This window comes from Orcinus orca, chromosome 19 (genome assembly GCF_937001465.1).
Source record: "Orcinus orca chromosome 19, mOrcOrc1.1, whole genome shotgun sequence".
NCBI classification, from domain to species: Eukaryota; Metazoa; Chordata; class Mammalia; order Artiodactyla; family Delphinidae; genus Orcinus; species Orcinus orca.
In genome coordinates, this window is record NC_064577.1 from 23,944,647 (window position 1) to 23,966,653 (window position 22,007).

Genomic DNA, 22,007 nt, shown 5'->3' on the forward strand with positions numbered 1-22,007 from the left:
CTACCGTTCCTGATAGTTTTCTTTATGGTTTAAAATTAAATTATTCTAATCAAGGCATGCAGAAGCTTAAGCTACTCAAAGAGCGCTAATGTGTGTGGACCCTGGTGGAGCTTTTTATTTCTTTTTCAATTTTTATTTTATATTGGAGCATAGTTGATTAACAATGTTGTGTTAGTTTCATGTGTACAGCAAGGTGGTTCAGTTACACATGTATCTATTCTTATTCAAATTCTTTTCCCATTTAGGTTATTAGAGAATATTGAGCAGAGTTCCCTGTGCTGTACAGCAGGTCCTTGTCGGTTATGTTTTAAATATAGCAGTGTGTACATGTCAATCCCAAACTCCAAATCCATCCCCCGCCCAGACCCTGATAGAGCTTTGTTATGCAGGACATGGGCTCAGCTTCCCAGAACATGGTTACGACAGAAGTCTTGGCTGCTGAGTACAGGTATAGCCCAAACTCATAGGAGCGCATAGGATAATTTTCTCAGGCACAGGCCTAAAGGTACGCAATGAGTGCCTGATTTGTAACTTTGCTGATTATAAATTTTCAGTGTATCACCGAGGTCTGGAATGATCCATGGTGGTCCTGTTTCCTTCCCAGACACAGCAGCTGATTAAATCCTGCGAGTTATTTCACATCCCTGCCCAGAAAGCACGTGATCTTGTCAAAGCAAAGTGGCCTTTACTCAAGTCCAAAAAAAGATCAGTCATTTGGTCCTAGTTTGTTTGTTTGTTTTTAATTCTAGCATGCTCCCAGCAGATGGCAGCAGATGTACAGCTCTGTAAGAGTCTTAGGGTGAGAATCACTTTTTAGACTCAGCATTTGAAAACCTGGTCGCTTTGCATCCTGAAGTCTCATACTGCTGGCTTACAATTTTATGATGTGCCGCACCGGGTTTCAGGGAGGACCCAGTTTTAAGTAGGTTTAAGTGGCTGTCTCCGGTACAACGCAATCTGCAAACCCCTAGCACTAGGACTTGGAGGAAAACTGCTAGAGAACACAGCATTAGTTTTCCCCCTCCCGCCAGTTTACCTGATGGTCACCATCATGCGTCCCTCTGGCTCTCCTGGAGCCAAGTGGATTCCCTAGTGGACCCCCTCTTTACCTAAGCACCCCGTGTAAGATCCTGTCTCCTTGTGTCCCTCTCCCCTCTAGATCGAGCTGGCCATCCTTCGGTTTCCCTATGATTCGTGGGGAACTCCTTTTCAGCAGCTCAAACAGGTGGTGGAGGAGCCGTCGCCACAACTCCCCGCAGACAAGTTCTCCGAAGAGTTTGCTGACTTTACCTCACAGTGGTAAGACAGCCTGTCTCTCAGAGGCCAGCGTGAAGAAACAAGAGAGTTCTCCTGACTTTCCCCCATCGTTTTAATCCACGATGCATGCATCCATCCCCAAAGCACTGACGGGCCTGTCCTTGCTGCTGAGCAACAAAGATGGCTCTGCCCCTCCCCCGCTGAGCTCAGAGCCAAGGAGGGCGTGTCCACAGTCAGTCATTCTAGTCCACACTGCAAGTCCAGACATGGAGACATGCACAGGGTATTTGGGGGACGCAGAGGAACAGCGCTGGGTTGAGTTTCTGGAGGAAATAAATGCTGGGCTGGGACCCTGTGAGGTACGTCCAAGCGAAAGAGAAATAGGGGAGGAAGAGGTATTCCAGGCAGAGGGGACTCCGTGCATCATATCGCAAAAGGGAGGAACTCTTTTATGGGAATTTTAAGCCCTGTGATGTTGACCGGAGCATAAGAGAAAGGTGGGCGACCCACCGGAGGGCTAGGGATGAAAAGTAGGTATGACACAAAGAACCACCCTGGATAAGAAGACAGAGGCTACTCTCAGAGCCTTCCTTAGGTACCTAGAAGTCTTACAAAGCAGTTCTAGTGTCTGTAGGCTGACTCTTACAGAACACTTGCTAACTTACAGACGTGCTTGCCCATAAGTGTACAGTGGACAGTACTGGGCGGGGGGGGGGGTGGGTCTGAGAAGGGAAAATAAAAAAAGTTGGAAGGAACCGTGCTAATGCTGTAAACTTTGTTTTCATGGAAATTGAAAGTGGAATTGAGGAAACTTGGAGAGGGGATTGTTTTCTCCAGAAAATCCAGTGATTTCTGTCTGCGTAGGGAACATGATGCTTGGCGTGCTTTGACACTAATGACCATCGCAAGTGATGCTGGAAAGAGGAGGCTGCGTTGGAGATGAGGTGGTTTATCCGGGCGCCTCCGGAGCAGATGAGACTTGGGGGAAGGGACTCAGAGGTGGCGAGAAGCCCAGCTGTGATCCTTGGAGAAGGGCAGTCGGGCTGCTGGCTGCTAAGGGAGGGGCTGGTGTTCTGAAGGCTGCTGAGAGTCTGGCTTCCTCAAGGTTATCGTTCCTTGGCCTCCACGCCCTTTGGAAGAAGCCTTCTGAATATGGCTTTTATTAGGAAACATGATTAAGACCAAGCAGCTGCCTATTGCTTATGAAACTAAGGCCCTTAGACTTTTCAGTGGCTCTAAGCCCATGTCACCCCGGGGACTTTTCCCGAAGGATATATGAGGCTGAGCTGCCACAGTTTGTTTCTGGTGCAGTTTTGGCTGAATGGCCAGAGAGGGCTGTAGGACAGTGTGCTGCTGGGTCCTCCTAATACGTGCATCCTCTGGGCTCTGGGGGTGCATCCTCCTCTCTGCTCTCCTTGCCTGAGTATGCAGGGAGTGGTAGTACACCTGTCAGGCTGAGATGGCTTCCGGCTTTTGCCTTCTGGTTTTGAGAACTTGGTTTTTGGTTTTGATTTTTGTTTTCCTTACCCTCAAATGTTTAAAGGTCACCTAGGAAATGGACTGAGGCATCTTTGACAGTTCACACCGACAGTTCTCCAGAAGGGTGATAGTGGAGAAGGAGCTTCTGTAAGGAAGCCTTTTCAAGCTCTGCACTATGTAAGCTTTCTCCCACCTGGCCCCTTTTCCCAAGACTCTGGGAACTTCAGGAAGCCTTGCTAAGAGCAAGGCTGGTGTGAAAGGTCTGAGAAAGCCACGCTGCCTGTTGTGAACCAGCGGTTTAATCCGACAGTTCTCAACTCCGGCTGCTCGTTTCTAAGATGTGCCGTCACCTAGGCCTCGGCCTCAGAGACTTTGATCTAATTGGCCTGGGGAGCGTCCAGAATATCAGTCCTGTACAAATGTTCTCAAATCCTTCTACTCTAGGGCTGCGGTGAGAACCCATGAGTCACATCTATGCTCTAGGGACCCATTATTAACTGCTTCCTATTCAGAAAGCTCCTTTTAATCTGCAATTTATTGAAAAATCGTTGGATGACTTTTTCTTTTACCAGTTTTCTTCTCCTACTTAGAACTTCCCCTAAAGAGTCAGAGTGTTAAAGCTTTTTACAGATATTTTTAAAATGAAGGCTTTGGAAAAAATACATGTTTTCTAACTTCAGCGCACGCACACGTTTGTGGAAGGTGCAGACACCTGTGCTACTGCTGTTCATGTAGCAGCCGCCCTGGCCGGCCCTCCCCGCCGCACAGCATAAGAGTGTCCTCATGGCCACCCCTCTGAGGTCTCTGTTTCCCTCTCGTTTTCTCTCATTTTTAGTCCCAACTACTATGGTTCATTAATTTAAAAATTTTGAGCCATAGACATTTTCCAGCTTTCTCGGAATTGTTAATTCCGTTAATACTGTTGATTCTTTGTCATTTCATTTGCACTCAAGTCAGCCAGTCTAGCTTGTTTATGGGCTTACTTAAAATAATAATAATAATTGAAACAAAACTCAAATCACTTTAACTTTGAAGTTGTCAAAGAATAAATTCTTCCTCAGACTTCTGAGTGTGGTACCTCCCGTAGAATCTGACACCTAAGATCAATTGTGTAAAATAGTCATTTTTGTTGGTATGAGAATCGAGAAGTTGAAGGGGAGCATTAATTCTGAATTTGATGAGCATTCCTACTTATCCTCAGTCGGATTTGTTGAGAGCCCCAGGCTCTCCTGTTTCAGACGCCAGGTGCATCGTTCTTTGCCTACCGTAAACCACCGATATATTTTCTTTGATACCCCCTTAGTGTGAACATTGTTTTGAAGTCAACTGAGCTGGGAAAGTTGTCTAATACTTCAAAAAAGTGTATTGATTTTTGGGGGGATTTTATGAATGGCTTAGATCTTTATGGAGGCAATTTTACTTTTCACATGTATTAGCATACAGATACACACCTGCCCACAACAGCAGTCTAGGTATTCACTTGTTTTATTACTGACAGTTTTAAGTTTGATTTGGGGCTGGGTGGAAAGAATGGAAAAATGATCATTACCTATAAAACACCTCTTTTATTTCTTGATGAAAGAAAGATGTAGCCTATGAGTGTTATCTCCCTTTTATACTCGGTTCCTCCATTTTCCTGTGTATTTTTGAGGCACGTCTTCATGAAAGGACCCCTTTTTGAGTGACCTCTGTGTGTATTTTTATGATATAGTCAGGCTATGATCCTTCAGGACTTCTCAAAAAGCCCAACTCTTTGTGGAAAGTGGGGAAGAAGGACTACAGATTTGGACAGTGAAAAACTTAATCTCAAATTTTGGGAAAGATGCATCTGTGCTTTTATTTCCTACGTCTGTCTTTGGGTTAAATGTAGAACAAGAAGAAAAAGGGTGCATTACTCACGGCTTAGGTGACCTGTCAGGGTATCTGTGACCTTCCGTGGGAAGCGTCCACCGTAAGCATCTGATGACATCGCAGCCGCGCACCTTCATCCAGGGCATCAACTTGGTAGTCACTCTCCTCTGGTCACTGCTGGTCAGTTGACAGTAAAGTGCAGTTTGAGGGGTGGAGTAGAGGCACTTACTGGCTATCACTGTCATATCCAAAGTTATGATATGATAGAGCCCAGAGATCCGGCTGGTATCTTTCTTTTGTAGCAGCATCAGAGAAACGTTATCCTCTGAGTTGGGGTAAGGGGTGCGGGGAGGAGAGAAAAGAAAAGAAAAGAAAGTTAAGGCGTTTATTCCTTATGAACTTGAAGAAAACAACAACAGCAACGATACCTTACAAACCCCTCCTTTCTGTACCGATTTTGAAACAGGACCAGCGAATGACATTTTCTTCCTCTTTTTTCCCTACACTTGGCTTTCTTATCTTAGGGCTTCTGAAGAGTTCCTGGAGCCAGGGAGGCTCACCATCTAGGCCTTGTTTGGGGATTCACGGTAGAGAAATCGAATAGAAAAGCCTTACATTCTAGTCCTACAGAAGGTTTCACAACTGACTTTCTCCAGAAAATGGAATCTTGGCAGGCTTAGAGTTTTTCACCATAACTTCTTTCGATAGGTTATAGGCGTGGGGACTGAGGGAAGGTCATTGGGGACCAGCTCTGCGAAGGGCCCAAACAGCTTGACTTCCTTCTTGCTGTGCCTTTAGGCCTATTTAAGAGCTCAGCGCCCAGTCCACCAGCCCGATGTCCATCGGAGATGGTTAGAGGCCCACCCAGATGTCAATACTGTGTGAACTAGTACAAAAGAGACACAAACAAATATAGCTCCTGACTTGTTCAGGAAGGACAGTAAAAAGAGGCACTGGATGTTTATTTAGCTTATGACCAATGTAGGGCTCGGGAGGCGCATTGCGTGTTTATTCTGTGGACGCACCAAAGAGCCCTTCTTGGAAACAGTCGGGGAATTCAAATAGGCAGAAATCCTCTGGTCAGCACAAACTCCAAGCTAGCAATGCTCAAGGCGGTATAAAGCTGTTTTCTAGTGTCAGCTACGGTCAGGAGTGTGTGTTGTGGCATTTGGAAGAGCAATTAGGGCAGTTAGCTAATTGCACGCTTGAAAATGACAAGCCACTTGAAAATCAAAAGTCTGACTCAAATCCAAAAAGAAATTGGTGTAGCTTTGAACTCCACAGTTGTTATTTTGTACTGAATTTCAAGCACTTCCTATTAAACATGGAAAATCTGCTTTTTTCCTATAACCTTATCCTGAGTATTCTGCTATTCTTAGCCCATGTTTTGAAGTGTTCTTGATTTAAAAGATGGAGAGAATGGGTTATATGTTATATTAATTCAATAAACAGCCTTGGTTTGCTGTGTAAATATTTTCCAACAGTACTCTGCAGTAGTGCTTGTGGTACATTCTGAGATTTCTCATCAGAGGCCGTAGGTCAAGAAATAGTCTATTGACAGCGATCTCTGAGGTTTTAGGAATTCTTAGCGCTTTATGACGGTCAACTTGGGGTATTTTCCCTACATTTCCTTTATACAAAAAAATCTGGAGAAATTTTCATAAACTTCCACAAGTGAAAAGATAAGACATCCTGACTTAAAATGACCTCTCCTTAAAAAAATAAGTATTTAATTTCTTCTACGTGATGAGAAGAGAGAGTATCATTTCATTATGTACTAAATAGAAGGTCAAAAATCAGCTATATCACAAAGAACTCAGGTTGGTAAAAGAGGGCATTGTTCGTTTGAATCACTTGAGAGGCAAGCTTTTCCTTCTATCATTTCCTTGGTTCAGGGTTGACCAGTGAGAGGTGGGAATGGAAAGCTGGGGTGTGGTCTTCAAGGAGACTTTTTCAGAGTCTGTGTAGATTTAGGGTTTGATGCTTGATGAATGGTCCATCTAAATAGGACACTTGAAATCAACCACTTGACTACCGAGTGTGGATTTAACGTTGCACGTGTGCTTTTCCTTACTGATTTTAGGAGGATAAATTGTTCAGATTATAGAGAAGACTTTCTGCTTCTTGATTCGAGTTGAACAATAGCCGAAATTCAGGGCTTTTGTACATTAGGCTGTTTGCTTTTTTTCCTAGGGTCTCTGTGCAAGTCAGCCACGCACCTGGGATCACATCTCTTCCGTGTTTCTTTCTAGATGAACTAGCTCTTGAACTTAGAAAGACTTTTGTTTCCTGGGGTGGAAGGCAGGGAGGGGAGGAAGACATGAGGATATGCCCAAAAGAGAGATGAACCAGCTGGAGATGACTGTAAGCCAACTTCATTTCAGAGAAGGAGCTAGAGGGGGCAGCGAGGAGGAATGCCCTAGGACAGATAGCCCAGGGTTTCCCGACCTCGGCACTAGTGACATTTTGGACTGGATCATTCTTTATCGTTGGGTGACCTTAGCAGCATCCTTGGCCTCTTCCTATTAGTACCAATAACCGCCCCCCCCGCCCACCACCAGCTGCATCAACCAGAAGTGCCTCCAGACATGGCCGAGCGTCCCCTGGAGGGCAAGACCACCTGCAGTTGAGAACCACCAACAGAGCCTTTTAGAATCTCAGGACATAGGTGCACATGACGTCATCAGTGGGAGCTACAATGTCTCATTCATTTCACTCAGGCACATCTTCCCACGTCAACCCAGCTGTGACAGTCGATAAGTCCTCTTTCTAATTCGATCTTATTTTTATCCTCAGTTGAGATGAAACTTTCTCTCTTAGGTTCTCTGGGCTGTGAGGTCACTAGGGTCCTAGATCTGCCCTCAGTTCCAGGTTGAAACTTCTGTCCTCACATCTACCTGTACCCTGTCTCAGGTTCCCTGGCTTCTACCCACAGCATTGCCTGGAGTCGACGGGTAGGCTGCTTTAAGTTGTTCTGGTTCAAAGGCTTCCTTTTTTTTTTCTTTTTTTCATTTCGTGTCGTTTTAAACCATAGTTTTTCCAAGCATCTCAGCTGTTTCACTCTCTGGTTCTGTATCTGGCCCTCCCTTCAATTGTTAGCCTCTGTGGGTGGAACAGAGCTCATGTCACACATACTAGGTCTCATTTTCTCAAAATGATCCATTAGCACGAACCCCAGCCACCCAATAATCAGTCACTTTTTGGTTCCTTCACGCCAGGCAAACCTCCTTTCCATCCATGTATGATTTTATGGCCCAGGGCACAGGAGTCTGTAGGATGCCTTGCAAATCATACTTTTCAAAATCATTCTTTTCTCCATTCTGTAACCTGGGATTCCAACTCCAAATAAACTGCTTCTTTTCTTTTTTTTTTCCATTTTAAGGCTGCCGGTGGGTAAAGGGGTGGGTCAAGAACAGGGGTGAGGGGTTGGTCTCTTCATACTGCAGTTTTATGACTATTGCCTCCAGTATCAAATGTGATCAAGATGTCTGTGTGTACAGACAGCTGAATGAATGGGAGCCACTTGACAGTAGTGCATGACCACCAAGCACTGGTATTTCTAAGAAGAATAACTGCTAAGTCCTTGGCTGCGTGTGCTCTTTCCTCAGCCGAGGTCGTAAACCAGCAGCATGACCTCAGACATGTGTGTGTATTGCTTCTCTCTCAAGCAGGTTCAGCAAGGAGTAGATAAAAGCAAACTATACACGCAAGGGGCCAGAGGCAAAGAGAACGAGGGACTGAAGATAGCGAGGAGATAATGCATGTTATATAAGAAATACCTGCTAATTTCTCTGCAAGTGGGGGTGGATTAAACGCTGTTTTGAAGGAAAGGAGACATGTATTTTGATATATAATAAAAGTTGGTTTTTCTGTCATTGGTAAAGTGTCATAACACACACACACACACACACACACACACACACACACACACACACACACACACACACACTCTCTCTCTCTCTCTCTCTCTCTCTCTCTCTCTCTTATTCTTCCCATTAAGGTACACCCAGAGTGATTTAAAACATAACTGGTAAGACTAACCAAAGAGGAAAGCCAAGATGGGAGATTTATGTTTTCAGTACATTTTTTTTTTTTTTTTTTTTTTTTACATGTCCATGCCTCTTTATTGCTTTGTCACCGTTTACCCTTCCCCCTCCCCATAGCCTCAAGTCCATTCTCTAGTAAGTCTGTGTCTTTATTCCTGTTTCACCCCTAGGTTTTTCATGACATTTTTTTTTTCTTAAATTCCATATATATGTGTTAGCATACGGTATTTGTCTCTCTCTTTCTGACTTACTTCACTCTGTATGACAGACTCTAGGTCTATCCACCTCATTACAAATAGCTCAATTTCGTCTCTTTTTATGGCTGAGTAATATTCCATTGTATATATGTGCCACATCTTCTTTATCCATTCATCCGATGATGGACACTTAGGTTGTTTCCATCTCTGGGCTATTGTAAATAGAGCTGCAATGAACATTTTGGTACATGACTCTTTTTGAATTATGGTTTTCTCAGGGTATATGCCCAGTAGTGGGATTGCTGGGTCATATGGTAGTTCTATTTGTAGCTTTTTAAGGAACCTCCATACTGTTCTCCACAGTGGCTGTATCAATTTACATTCCCACCAACAGTGTAAGAGGGTTCCCTTTTCTCCACACCCTCTCCAGCATTTATTGTTTCTAGATTTTTTGATGATGGCCATTCTGACTGGTGTGAGATGATATCTCATTGTAGTTTTGATTTGCATTTCTCTAATGATTAGTGATGTTGAGCATTCTTTCATGTGTTTGTTGGCACTCTGTATATCTTCTTTGGAGAAATGTCTATTTAGGTCTTCTGCCCATTTTTGGATTGGGTTGTTTGTTCTTTTGTTATTAAGCTGCATGAGCTGCTTATAAATTTTGGAGATTAATCCTTTGTCAGTTGCTTCATTTGCAAATATTTTCTCCCATTCTGAGGGTTGTCTTTTGGTCTTCTTTATGGTTTCCTTTGCTGCGCAAAAGCTTTTAAGTTTCATTAGGTCCCATTTGTTTACTTTTGTTTTTATTTCCATTTCTCTAGGAGGTGGGTCAAAAAGGATCTTGCTGTGATTTATGTCATGGAGTGTTCTGCCTATGTTTTCCTCTAAGAGTTTGATAGTTTCTGGCCTTACATTTAGGTCTTTAATCCATTTTGAGCTTATTTTTGTGTATGGTGTTAGGGAGTGATCTAATCTCATACTTTTACATGTAGCTGTCCAGTTTTCCCAGCACCACTTATTGAATAGGCTGTCCTTTTCTCCACTGTACATTTCTGCCTCCTTTGTCAAAGATAAGGTGACCATATGTGCGTGGGTTTATCTCTGGGCTTTCTATCCTGTTCCATTGATCTATATTTCTGTTTTTGTGCCAGTACCATACTGTCTTGATTACTGTAGCTTTGTAGTATAGTCTGAAGTCAGGAAGCCTGATTCCTCCAGCTCCATTTTTCGTTCTCAAGATTGCTTTGGCTATTCGGGGTCTTTTGTGTTTCCATACAAATTGTGAGATTTTTTGTTCTAGTTCTGTGAAAAATGCCAGTGGTAGTTTCATAGGGATTGCATTGAATCTGTAGATTGCTTTGGGTAGTAGAGTCATTTTCACAATGTTGATTCTTCCAATCCAAGAACATGGTATATCTCTCCATCTATTTGTATCATTTTTAATTTCTTTCATCAGTGTCTTATAATTTTCTGCATACAGGTCTTTTGTCTCCTTAGGTAGGTTTATTCCTAGGTATTTTATTCTTTTTGTTGCAATGGTAAATGGGAGTGTTTTCTTGATTTCACTTTCAGATTTTTCATCCTTAGTGTATAGGAATGCCAGAGATTTCTGTGCATTAATTTTGTATCCTGCTACTTTACCAAATTCATTGATTAGCTCTAGTAGTTTTCTGGTAGCATCTTTAGGATTCTGTATGTATAGTATCATGTCATCTGCAAACAGTGACAGCTTTACTTCTTCTTTTCCGATTTGGATTCCTTTTATTTCCTTTTCTTCTCTGATTGCTGTGGCTAAAACTTCCAAAACTATGTTGAATAAGAGTGGTGAGAGTGGGCAACCTTGTCTTGTTCCTGATCTTAGTGGAAATGCTTTCAGTTTTTCACCATTGAGGACGATGTTGGCTGTGGGTTTGTTATATATGGCCTTTATTATGTTGAGGAAAGTTCCTCTATGCCTACTTTCTGCAGGGTTTTTATCATAAATGGGTGTTGAATTTTGTCAAAAGCTTTCTCTGCATCTATTGAGATGATCATATGGTTTTTCTCCTTCAATTTGTTAATATGGTGTATCACGTTGATTGATTTGCGTATATTGAAGAATCCTTGCATTCCTGGAATAAACCCCACTTGATCATGGTGTATGATCCGTTTAATGTGCTGTTGGATTCTGTTTGCTAGTATTTTGTTAAGGATCTTTGCATCTATGTTCATCAGTGATATTGGCCTGTAGTTTTCTTTCTTTGTGACATCCTTGTCTGGTTTTGGTATCAGGGTGATGGTGGCCTCGTAGAATGAGTTTGGGAGTGTTCCTCCCTCTGCTATATTTTGGAAGAGTCTGAGAAGGATAGGTGATAGCTCTTCTCTAAATGTTTGATAGAATTCGCCTGTGAAGCCATCTGGTCCTGGGCTTTTGCTTGTTGGAAGATTTTTAATCACAGTTTCAATTTCAGTGCTTGTGATTGGTCTGTTCATATTTTCTATTTCTTCCTGATTCAGTCTTGGCAGGTTGTGCCTTTCTAAGAATTTGTCCATTTCTTCCACGTTGTCCATTTTATTGGCATAGAGTTGCTTGTAGTAATCTCTCATGATCTTTTGTATTTCTGCAGTGTCAGTTGTTACTTCTCCTTTTTCATTTCTAATTCTATTGATTTGAGTCTTCTCCCTTTTTTTCTTGATGAGTCTGGCTAATGGTTTATCAATTTTGTTTATCCTTTCAAAGAACCAGCTTTTAGTTTTATTGATCTTTGCTATCGTTTCCTTCATTTCTTTTTCATTTATTTCTGATCTGATTTTTATGATTTCTTTCCTCCTGCTAACTTTGGGGTTTTTTTGTTCTTCTTTCTCTAATTGCTTTAGGTGCAAGGTTAGGTTGTTTATTCGAGATGTTTCCTGTTTCTTAAGGTAAAATTGTATTGCTATAAACTTCCCTCTTAGAACTGCTTTTGCTGCATCCCATAGATTTTGAGTCGTCGTGTCTCCATTGTCATTTGTTTCTAGGTATTTTTTGATTTCCCCTTTGATTTCTTCAGTGATCACTTCGTTATTAAGTAGTGTATTGTTTAGCCTCCATGTGTTTGTATTTTTTACAGATCTTCTCCTGTGATTGATATCGAGTCTCATAGCGTTGTGGTCGGAAAAGATACTTGATACAATTTCAATTTTCTTAAATTTACCAAGGCTTGATTTGTGACCCAAGATATGATCTATCCTGAAGAATGTTCCATGAGCACTTGAGAAAAATGTGTATTCTGTTGTTTTTGGATGGAATGTCCTATAAATATCAATTAACTCCATCTCATTTAATGTATCATTTAAAGCTTGTGTTTCCTTATTTATTTTCATTTTGGATGATCTGTCCATTGGTGAAAGTGGGGTGTTAAAGTCCCCTACTATGAATGTGTTACTGTCGATTTCCCCTTTTATGGTTGTCAGTATTTGCCTTATGTATTGAGGTGCACCTATGTTGGGTGCATAAATATTTACAATTGTTATATCTTCCTCTTGGATCGATCCCTTGATCATTATGTAGTGTCCTTCTTTGTCTCTTCTAATAGTCTTTGTTTTAAAGTCTATTTTGTCTGATATGAGAATTGCTACTCCAGCTTTCTTTTGGTTTCCATTTGCATGAAATACCTTTTTCCATCCCCTTACTTTCAGTCTGTATGTGTCTCTAGGTCTGAGGTGGGTCTCTTGTAGACAGCAAATATATGGGTCTTGTTTTTGTATCCATTCAGCCAATCTGTGTCTTTTGGTGGGAGCATTTAGTCCATTTACATTTAAGGTAATTATCGATATGTGTGTTCCCATTCCCATTTTCTTAATTGTTTTGGGTTTGTTATTGTAGGTCTTTTCCTTCTTTTGTGTTTCTTGCCTAGAGAAGTTCCTTTAGCAGTTGTTGTAGAGCTGGTTTGGTGGTGCTGAACTCTCTCAGCTTTTGCTTGTCTGTAAAGGTTTTAATTTCTCCATCAAATCTGAATGAGATCCTTGCTGGGTAGAGTAATCTTGGTTGCAGGTTTTTCTCCTTCAACACTTTCAATATGTCCTGCCACTCCCTTCTGGCTTGCAGAGTTTCTGCTGAAAGATCAGCTGTTAACCTTATGGGGATTCCTTTGTGTGTTATTTGTTGTTTTTCCCTTGCTGCTTTTAATATGTTTTCTTTGTATTTAATTTTTGACAGTTTGATTAATATGTGTCTTGGCGTATTTCTCCTTGGATTTATCCTGTATGGGACTCTCTGTGCTTCCTGGACTTGATTAACTATTTCCTTTCCCATATTAGGGAAGTTTTCAACTATAATCTCTTCAAATATTTTCTCAGTCCCTTTCTTTTTCTCTTCTTCTTCTGGAACCCCTATAATTCGAATGTTGGTACGTTTAATGTTGTCCCAGAGGTCTCTGAGACTGTCCTCAGTTCTTTTCATTCTTTTTTCTTTATTCTGCTCTGCAGTAGTTATTTCCACTATTTTATCTTCCAGGTCACTTATCCGTTCTTCTGCCTCAGTTATTCTGCTATTGATCCCATCTAGAGTACTTTTAATTTCATTTATTGTGTTGTTCATCGTTGCTTGTTTCATCTTTAGTTCTTCTAGGTCCTTGTTAACTGATTCTTGCATTTTGTCCATTCTATTGTCCATTCTATCTCCAAGATTTCGGATCAACTTTACTATCATTATTCTGAATTCTTTTTCAGGTAGACTGCCTATTTCCTCTTCATTTGTTAGGTCTGATGGGTTTTTATCTTGCTCCTTCATCTGCGGTGTGTTTTTCTGTCTTTTCATTTTGCTTATCTTACTGTGTTTGGGGTCTCCTTTTTTGCAGGCTGAAGGTTCGTAGTTCCTGTTGTTTTTTGTGTCTGTCCCCAGTGGCTAAGGTTGGTTCAGTGGGGTGTGTAGGCTTCCTGGTGGAGGGTACTAGTGCCTGTGTTCTGGTGGATGAGGCTAGATCTTGTCTTTCTGGTGGGCAGGTCCACGTCTGGTGGTGTGTTTTGGGGTGTCTGTAGACTTATTATGATTTTGGGCCGCCTCTCTGCTAATGGGTGGGGTTGTGTTCCTGTCTTGCTAGTTGTTTGGCATAGGATGTCCAGCACTGTAGCTTGCTGGTCGTTGAGTGAAGCTGGGTGCTGGCGTTGAGATGGAGATCTCTCGGAGATTTTTGCTGTTTGATATTATGTGCAGCTGGGAGGTCTCTTGTGGATCAGTGTCCTGAAGTTGGCTCTCCCACCTCAGAGGCACAGCACTGACTCCTGGCTGCAGCACCAAGCGCCTTTCATCCACAGGGCTCCTTAATTTGGGATGATTCGTTGTCTATTCAGGTATTCCACAGATGCAGGGTATATCAAGTTGATTGTGGAGCTTTAATCCGCTGCTTCTGAGGCTGCTGGGAGAGATTTCCCTTTCTCTTCTTTGTTCTCACAGTTCCCAGGGGCTCAGCTTTGGATTTAGCCCCGCCTGTGCATGTAGGTCGCCGGAGGGCGTCTGTTCTTTGCTCAGACAGGACGGGGTTAAAGGAGCCGCTGATTCGGAGGCTCTGGCTCACTCAGGCCCGGGGGTAGGGAGGGGCCCGGAGTGTGGGGTGGGCCTGCGGCGGCAGAGGCCGGCGAGACGTTGCAGCCTGAGGCGCGCCTGTGCGTTCTCCCGGGGGAGTTGTCCCTGGATCCCGGGACCCTGGCAGTGGCGGGCTGCACAGGCTCCCCGGAAGGGCGTGTGGCCAGTGACCTGTGTTCGCACACAGGCCTCCCGGTGGCGGCAGCAGCGGCCCTAGCGTCCCATGTCCGTCTCTGGGCTCCGCACCCCTAGCCGCGGCTCGCGCCCGTCCCTGGAGCTCTCTCAAGCAGCGTTCTTAATCCCCTCTCCTCGTGCACCAGGAAACAAAGAGGGACGTAAAAGTCTCTTGTCTCTTCGGCACTTCCAGACTTCTCCCCGGACTCTCTCCCGGCCAGCCGCGGTGCACCAACGCCCCGCAGGCTGTGTTCACGCCGCCAACCTCAGTCCTCTCCCGGCGCTCCGACAAAAGCCGGAGCCTCAGCTCCCAGTCCCGCCCGCCCCGGCGGGCGAGCAGACAAGCCTCTCGGCTGGCGAGTTCCGGTCAGCCCGAACTTCTGCGCTGGAATCTGTCCGTTTTGCCCTCCGCACCCCTGTTGCTGTGCTCTCCTCCGCGGCTCCCAAGCTCCCCCACTCCGCCTCCCGAAGTCTCCACCCGCCTCAGTACATTTTTAAAGGTGGTTCTGTTTAGTCTTCTACAGGTTCTGAAATCCTAGTCTAGTGAAAATACAGATGGTTTCTAGATTTTAATGTGATCTTCTTTTTTTTCTTTAAGCTTGAAGAAGAATTCCAAAGAGAGGCCAACATATCCAGAGCTTATGGTGAGTATTGTTAGTGGTGTAAATGTGTCCAGACTAATAGCGAGTACAGGGAAAATGACTGACACCTAAATTATAATCAAACAGCTGTATTGGAAGTGCTGATTCACTGAGACATTGGTAACTGAGGTTAAACTAAGAAAAAAAGAGCTGAGGTTTTCGTGTGCCCTATACTCATCCTTAGTATAACTGGGCTGTGTCACCAGTCTTAGCAATTTTTTACATGATGATAAAACCTATCATCGTATAGACCAAATTATGTCTGTGAAATTTATATTTTCAAATTTTAAAGACATTAGGAGTCACCAAGGAACACAAATAGAAGGAAACCATAATTTAAAGGATTTCAATAATGAGAGAAACTTAAGTGCTACATGATTGATCAATTTTTGATAAAACATTTAGGATTCGTTGGATGAAGCTCTTTTTGGTGGGAGTTTAGGGAGGAAAGAATCACTTTGTTTTCTCCTGGTTTCACTTTAGTGGAAAAAAGTAAGACAAAGCCTTATTAATTTGAATTATCCTACCTCAGCATTCACAGTTTATCATTTGCGCTATCCGTAAAAAAGGTGAAGATAAGACCTCAGGGTTGTTGTTTTTAAATAGTTTCTTTTAAATCATGGAGACTGCAATTCTAAGCTAGTTACAGATGATTCTTAAATAGACATAGTAGGGACCTATACTTGGCAATTCTTATCTACGAGTATGTTGAATGCGGGAGAGACATTTTTTTTTTGAAATATAAAATTCAGACTATTTACTGATTTGTGTTAATCCCTCCCTCGATGTGTTTCAATTATTAAGGTTTTAATTTTAGCAAGGAAAGGAAGAATTCTGTTTGTGCACAACTGCAAAAGACATAAGAGCAAACCTTGGCACCATTTCTAACTGGAGCGTAGTTATTCAGCAGGTGTTAAATGCTTGCTCCCATCCCATCCCACCCACAAGCAGCGCTCAGTCTTCAGGACCAACTCCGGGCAGGTGACAGAAGTACAGGTTCCTGATATCTCTTAACAAACGGGGTGGTGAAGTGGCTCCAGCCTGGAGAAGTATAGCTTGTTACCTACTTGTGTGTCTTCTTTGGAAGAATGTCTAGTCAGGTCCTCTGTCCGTTTTTAACTTGGATATTTGGGGTTTTCTGCTATTGAGTTGTATGATTTTTTTTTTTTTTTTTTGGCTGCACCATGCAGCATGCATGCCAGGATCTTAGTTCTCTGACCAGGGATGGAACCCGCACCCCCTGCAGTGGAAGTGGGGAGTCTTAACCACTGGACCACCAGGGAAGTCCCCCCCTTTTTTTTTTGAGTCCCTTATATATTTTGGATAATAACCCCTTATCAGAGATATGGTTTGCAAATATTTTCTCCCGTTCCACAGACTGCCTTTTCATTCTGTTGTTTCTTTGCCGTGCAGAAGCATTTTAGTTTGATGTAGTCCCACTTGTTGATTTTTTTCCAACAAGTACGTGGAAAGGTATCACTAGTCATCAGGGAAATACACATCAAAACCGCAGTCAGATATCACCTCACACCTGTTAGAGTGGTGTGAAAGATAAGAGATGAACACTGGTGAAGATGCAGAGAAAAGGGAGTCCTTGTACAAGATTGGTGGGAATGTAAACTGGTACAGCCAGTATAGAAAACAGTTACGGAGGTTCCTCACAAAATTAAAGACAGAACTATCTTATGATTAACAATTCCACTTCTGGGCATATATCTGAAGGAAATGAAATCACTATCTTGAAGAGATATCTGCACCCCCATGTTCACTGCAGCAGTATTTATAACAGCCAAGACGTGGAAACAATCTAAGTGCCCAATGATGGATGAACAGATAAAGATAAATATATATATATATACACACACACACAATGGAATATTATTCAAGCATTAAAAAAGGAAATCCTGCCATTTACGACAACACGGGTGAAGCCTGAGGACATTATTCTAAGTGAAATAAGTCAGACAGAAAAAACAAATGCTGTGTGATGTCACTTACATGTGGAATCTTAAAAAAACTGACCTTAAAGAAACAGAGTAGATTGGTGGTTGCCAGGGGTGGGTGGGTTGGGGGACTGGATAAAGGTGGTTAAAGAATACAGATTTCTATTTACAAGATGAATAGTTCTGGGGGTAGAATATATAGCATGGGGACTAGAGTTGACAACAATGTATTACATATATTCGAAAGTTGCCAGGGAAGTAGAAAGCATATCTGGTTAGTCACAGCTTATCACGTGGATTGTTAGTTCTGTTGGTTAAGCGTGGATTTAAGTCTGAACCATGCATCAACTGTGTGACTGTGAAAGAGTTCTGGGAAGAGTCTGACAAGAGACAAGGCATCCTTCTTGGGCTTCTTTGTCCTCTTTAAAAAGGCAGCCCCTGGGACTCAGCATTCAACTAAGCTTTATTCAACTAATACCCGCAATTGAGGCAGAAAAGGAGATGAGTAATGCTTGAAAAAATCTTAGCATACTGCCTGTTTGGGTTAAATATTTCCTCTCTGATTATGTTTATAATAGCCAGTCAGGGGCCTTTTCAACCCTGGCTACTCTTTTCTGGTATTCTTCTGCAACCCCCAGAGTATTTTAAAATTAATGTCACATAAAGGGCAATAGGCATAGAGCGATTCCTGTGGGGTCCTATGGAGTCTGTACTCCTATTGTAAAGTTGCCTTGTTTGTCAGTCTTTTTAGATACAAGAATATTTTCTGTATATGTCTGGTGATTTAAAATGCATGACACTTTTTTCCCCCTTCCAAGTGACTTATCAGAGGTTTCAATGGAACACCCTTGAGAAAAAATGCTGAGTCCTAGCTTAATATCCATTGGTAGCTGATGCTGAATTCTACTTTTCCAATTTATTCTAACACTATGGTCTATTATGGTCTACATATTAATGTTGTAAGATCGTGTGGGTCTCCCCTCCACCCCCCCCCTGCCTTTTATGGCATTCATCTTTGTGGTCCTGGAAATGGACTTGCCTTTTAAGGCCATAACTACTCCTTGCTTTTCTGTGGAATTGAGGTTTTTCAATGGAAAATCTGAGTCCAAACTCTTTGACTGTAGCTTTGGGAAAACACATGCTGAGAGGCTATTGTTTAGGTTGTGGGAGTTGGTGAAGAGGTAGAAAGGAAAAACCCGCCTTTTTTCCAGGTGAAGAACAGTATAATTAAGGCCCCAACCCAGGCATGTGCCTCTTATAGAAATTCCATATATTTTGCCCTGTTTGGCTTGAGGAGTGGACATGCTTTAAGATCATTTCATTTGCTTATTCTCTCAAATGTCCATGGGGGGACATGACTCGGTAGGAACTGTTCTTCTGGGGTAGGGGACCAGCCAGTGTTTTTGTCAAGGATTAGACAGTAAATATTTTAGGCTTTGTGGGCTGTCACAACAACTTGACTCTGCTGTTTCAGTGTGAGAGCCGCCATATTCAATAGGTAAACAAAAGGGTGTGGCTGCGTTCCAATAAAACTTTATTTCAGAAATAGGCAGTGAGCCAGACATGGCCGCTGGTCCATCAATTGCTGACCCCTGTCCTAGATGATAACCACGAGAAATGAAAACCAGGTGACTGCCCAGTGAGGTGATTACGTTCCCTGAATGTCCCGGGAAGTCCTAGATTGAATCAGTGTTAAACGGGGATGAGCGAACACAGAGAAAACCACTGTCGTGAGGGATGAGGTGTCTGCAGGGGATCTGGAGACTCTTGGTGATGGCAGCAATGCTCCCGGCAGTACGTTCAAGTCCTCCCTTCCTGCACCTGGCCCCTCTTTGGAGAACCTCAGCCTGGGCCTATCATCTGGGATGATTCCATGGTGCCCCTTCGCTGTCTCCTGGCTGCTGTCCTTGCTATTCTTAGCTGATTGCTTATAGAAGGCACTGGTTCCCTCCCAACCTTTTACAGCCTCAAAACCCACACAAGACAGCCACACTTTCCATTTTCGCAGGTCCGCCTGCTTTCCCCTGCCCCTGCCCTCTGGCTCTCACAGCATTTTCCCAGCCTGAGAATAAACTGAAAGATGCCTGAGGATTTTTTATTTTTTAAGGCTCCAGGTCAGGTTATTGAATTCAATCACTGACCCGGGCTACGTACAGTGAGCTAAGAACCACCAGCAGAACCAGAGGTAGGACAGGACTGGCAGGCATTGAAAGCAGTCGCTGAGACAATCCAAGGCTTGACGTGTCCTGTTTTGATAGTAAAAAGCTTTAAAGGACATAAAATGATCTCTAAGTGTCAAGATGATGTGGGAAAGCTAATAAGCATGATGGTAAAACACTTGGTAAGTGTGCTGTGTAAGTGGTTAGTAATCAAAAGTAACGCTTCTATTTATTTATCCAAGGAGCTCAAGAGGAAGGGCCCAGCACCTAGAGCTTCAGTTAATCCCATGGATATGAAACTCTGGAGCAGCACCCAACCTGTATATTCAGATGGGCAAAGGCAGAAAACCTTTTTTTTTTTTTCCAGTCATGATACTTAATGGTGACCACCTACCTTCTTTGGGGCTTTATTTCTTTGTTCCTTTCCCATTTGCATTGTTTTCTAAAACTTCCACGGGTGGGCATTCAGTTTCCCACAGGGCTGACTCATCCAGCCCTCTGCTGTCAGGTTTAAAACAAATATAATTAGAAAACCTACAGCTAGGCAACGTGAAAGTTGTAAACTAAAATCCTCAAAGTCAGGGGAAGCCGAGTGAGTCATCTACATGTCTGCGTGCAAAAACACTCATATTTAGCTGTTCAACTAGTCCTTGAGAACAATGCCCCCAGACAATCAGGGAGAGGGCCCTCCTAGCTCGGGGGCATGTGGCACTAGGTGCGACCTGAAGGAATTGTCCTTTTTGGTTTGTTCGGTTTGTTCTGTTTCCACTGGGAGAACTGTGGATCATGAGCTGATGTGTCTACTTCGAACTAGAGGTGTAAGGTTCCAGTGTGACGGCCAGGCACTTCCTGTAACAAAATTGAGCAATTTGGGGAGGACTGCCCTGCTGCAGAGCAAATGGCTTCTTTTCCTTCAGAATTGTTTTGAAATGTGTGGCTTCCTGTATTGGACCGTGCTTATTCCCCCAGCAAAGAACAAGACTTGGTGTAAAGTTTACTTAATCGGAGCTGCATGAATAGAGACCATTTTTTGCTTTTCAGTTTTTAAATTCCAAGTTGCATTTTCTCTGCCCATACCTCGAGTTGGGCAGGCTACATTATTTTCCAAATGGATCAAATCATCATGGAGAGACATATGTATCACTTGTAGATGTGGCTTAAAAAGCAGCATTGTTAACTGTCTCAGTCCAAACCACCTCTCCTGGTATTTTAAAAATTGGTTTCTCACTCTGCCACCCATTTCTTGAGAACTGAATGTACATAGCCTCTGAAATTTCTAATTATTTTACTACTGTATCTGTCTAAAAATTACTTTGTAAGGGACAGGGTTATTTGTAAATCGGAGCCTTGGACCATCTTTGCTATTCCTTGTATTTTACCAGGAATGGATGTGTATAGCTAGTTACATGTGTATATTTTAAAGCAGTGGATACACTGTCATGGAAATATATACCAAAATGGGAGGAGCAGCAGCTAAGCAATATCTTTAAAAAGTTTGCACAGAGGAGGGCGGGATGAACTAGGAGATTCGGTTTGACATAAATACACTACCGTGTGTAAAATACACAGCTAGTGGGAAGCTGCTGTAGAGCACAGCGAGCTCAGCTCGGTGCTCTGTGATGACCTAGAAGGGTGGGATTGGGAGGGGGGAGGTCCAAGAGGGAGGGGATATATGTATACATAGAGCTGATTCACTTCACTGTACAGCAGAAACTAACACAACATTGTAAAGCAATTATACTCCAATTAAAAAAAGAAAGTTTGCATCACTAAATGTGTACTTGGTTTGGGAGGGGGTAGGAAGAGTCCAGTTTAGCTCTGATAGGGGTACTTAATTTGTTGACTAACCAGATCTGTTAACTTGGTAATCTCATGCATTGTCAGTGACAGATATTAATATCAGGTATTTTTCTTTTCTCTACCAGCAACATCCATTTTTCACCCTACACGAATCCAAAGCGACAGATGTGGCATCTTTTGTAAAATCGATTCTTGGAGACTAAAAACAACGGACTCCATCAGTTGACCCTCCTGTGGACTGGTGGGTTTAACGGGGTGAAGCAAGTTCACTAAAGCGCCAATAGAAACTCATCTTTGAGATAATTTAACCCTGCCTCTCAGAAGGTTTTTTTCTCCCCATTTCTTTTTTTTTTTTTCCCCTCCAAAGGGGGCCTTGGAATCTATAGTATAGAATGAACTGTCTAGATGGAAGAAATATGATAAAGGCTTAGGACTTAAAAAAGGTGATTAAATATTTAATGATGTATCATATGAGTCCTTAGGCTTTTCAGACTTCTCTTGTTCTTTACAAAATGAATGCATTGGCCCTGGTAAAAAGGTGCTACAGTGGTGATGAAATTGTAAGTAGATCTGTGGTTTGTCCCACTTATTATTTTAATATTTATGTTTAAGCGCTTGGTTGAAAAGATTCCATTTTATGCAAGGAGGGAGAGATAAAAGACAAGATTGGGTTGGCAGTATTTATAGGCTTTTTCATTTTTTAAGTTCAGTCGTGTCTGTGGTCCAGAAGAAGTTATTTAATGTGCATCTTTAGGAGTATTATAAAAGTATCCACCAGGAGCTCTTGTGAAGTATCTGTCCCAGCTGTTGTGGCTGCTGCCGTGTTCCTAAATTTCTGCTCCATCCTGGGGAATAACCACATTTTCTGGTGAAGTGGCAAGGTATCCTGGTCATACTCTTCTCCCAACTTTGGGA

General features: G+C 42.7%; 1 protein-coding gene across 4 annotated transcripts in view; it reads left to right on the forward strand.

The window, feature by feature from the left end:
* MAP2K6 (mitogen-activated protein kinase kinase 6) overlaps nucleotides 1-22,007 on the forward strand; it is a 137,874-nt gene that overhangs the window by 107,780 nt on the left and 8,087 nt on the right. For 2 of the 4 annotated variants that reach the window (XM_004275421.3, XM_049701914.1), the window contains exons 10-12: nucleotides 1,160-1,299; nucleotides 15,148-15,193; nucleotides 21,218-21,872. In XM_004275421.3, coding sequence (XP_004275469.1) covers nucleotides 1,160-1,299; nucleotides 15,148-15,193; nucleotides 21,218-21,295 — 264 coding nt within the window. In that variant the 3' untranslated portion in view covers nucleotides 21,296-21,872. Of the gene's footprint in view, nucleotides 1-1,159; nucleotides 1,300-15,147; nucleotides 15,194-21,217; nucleotides 21,873-22,007 lie in introns of those variants that run through there. The other 2 variants (XM_033438393.2, XM_033438392.2) reach the window with 1 other exon arrangement.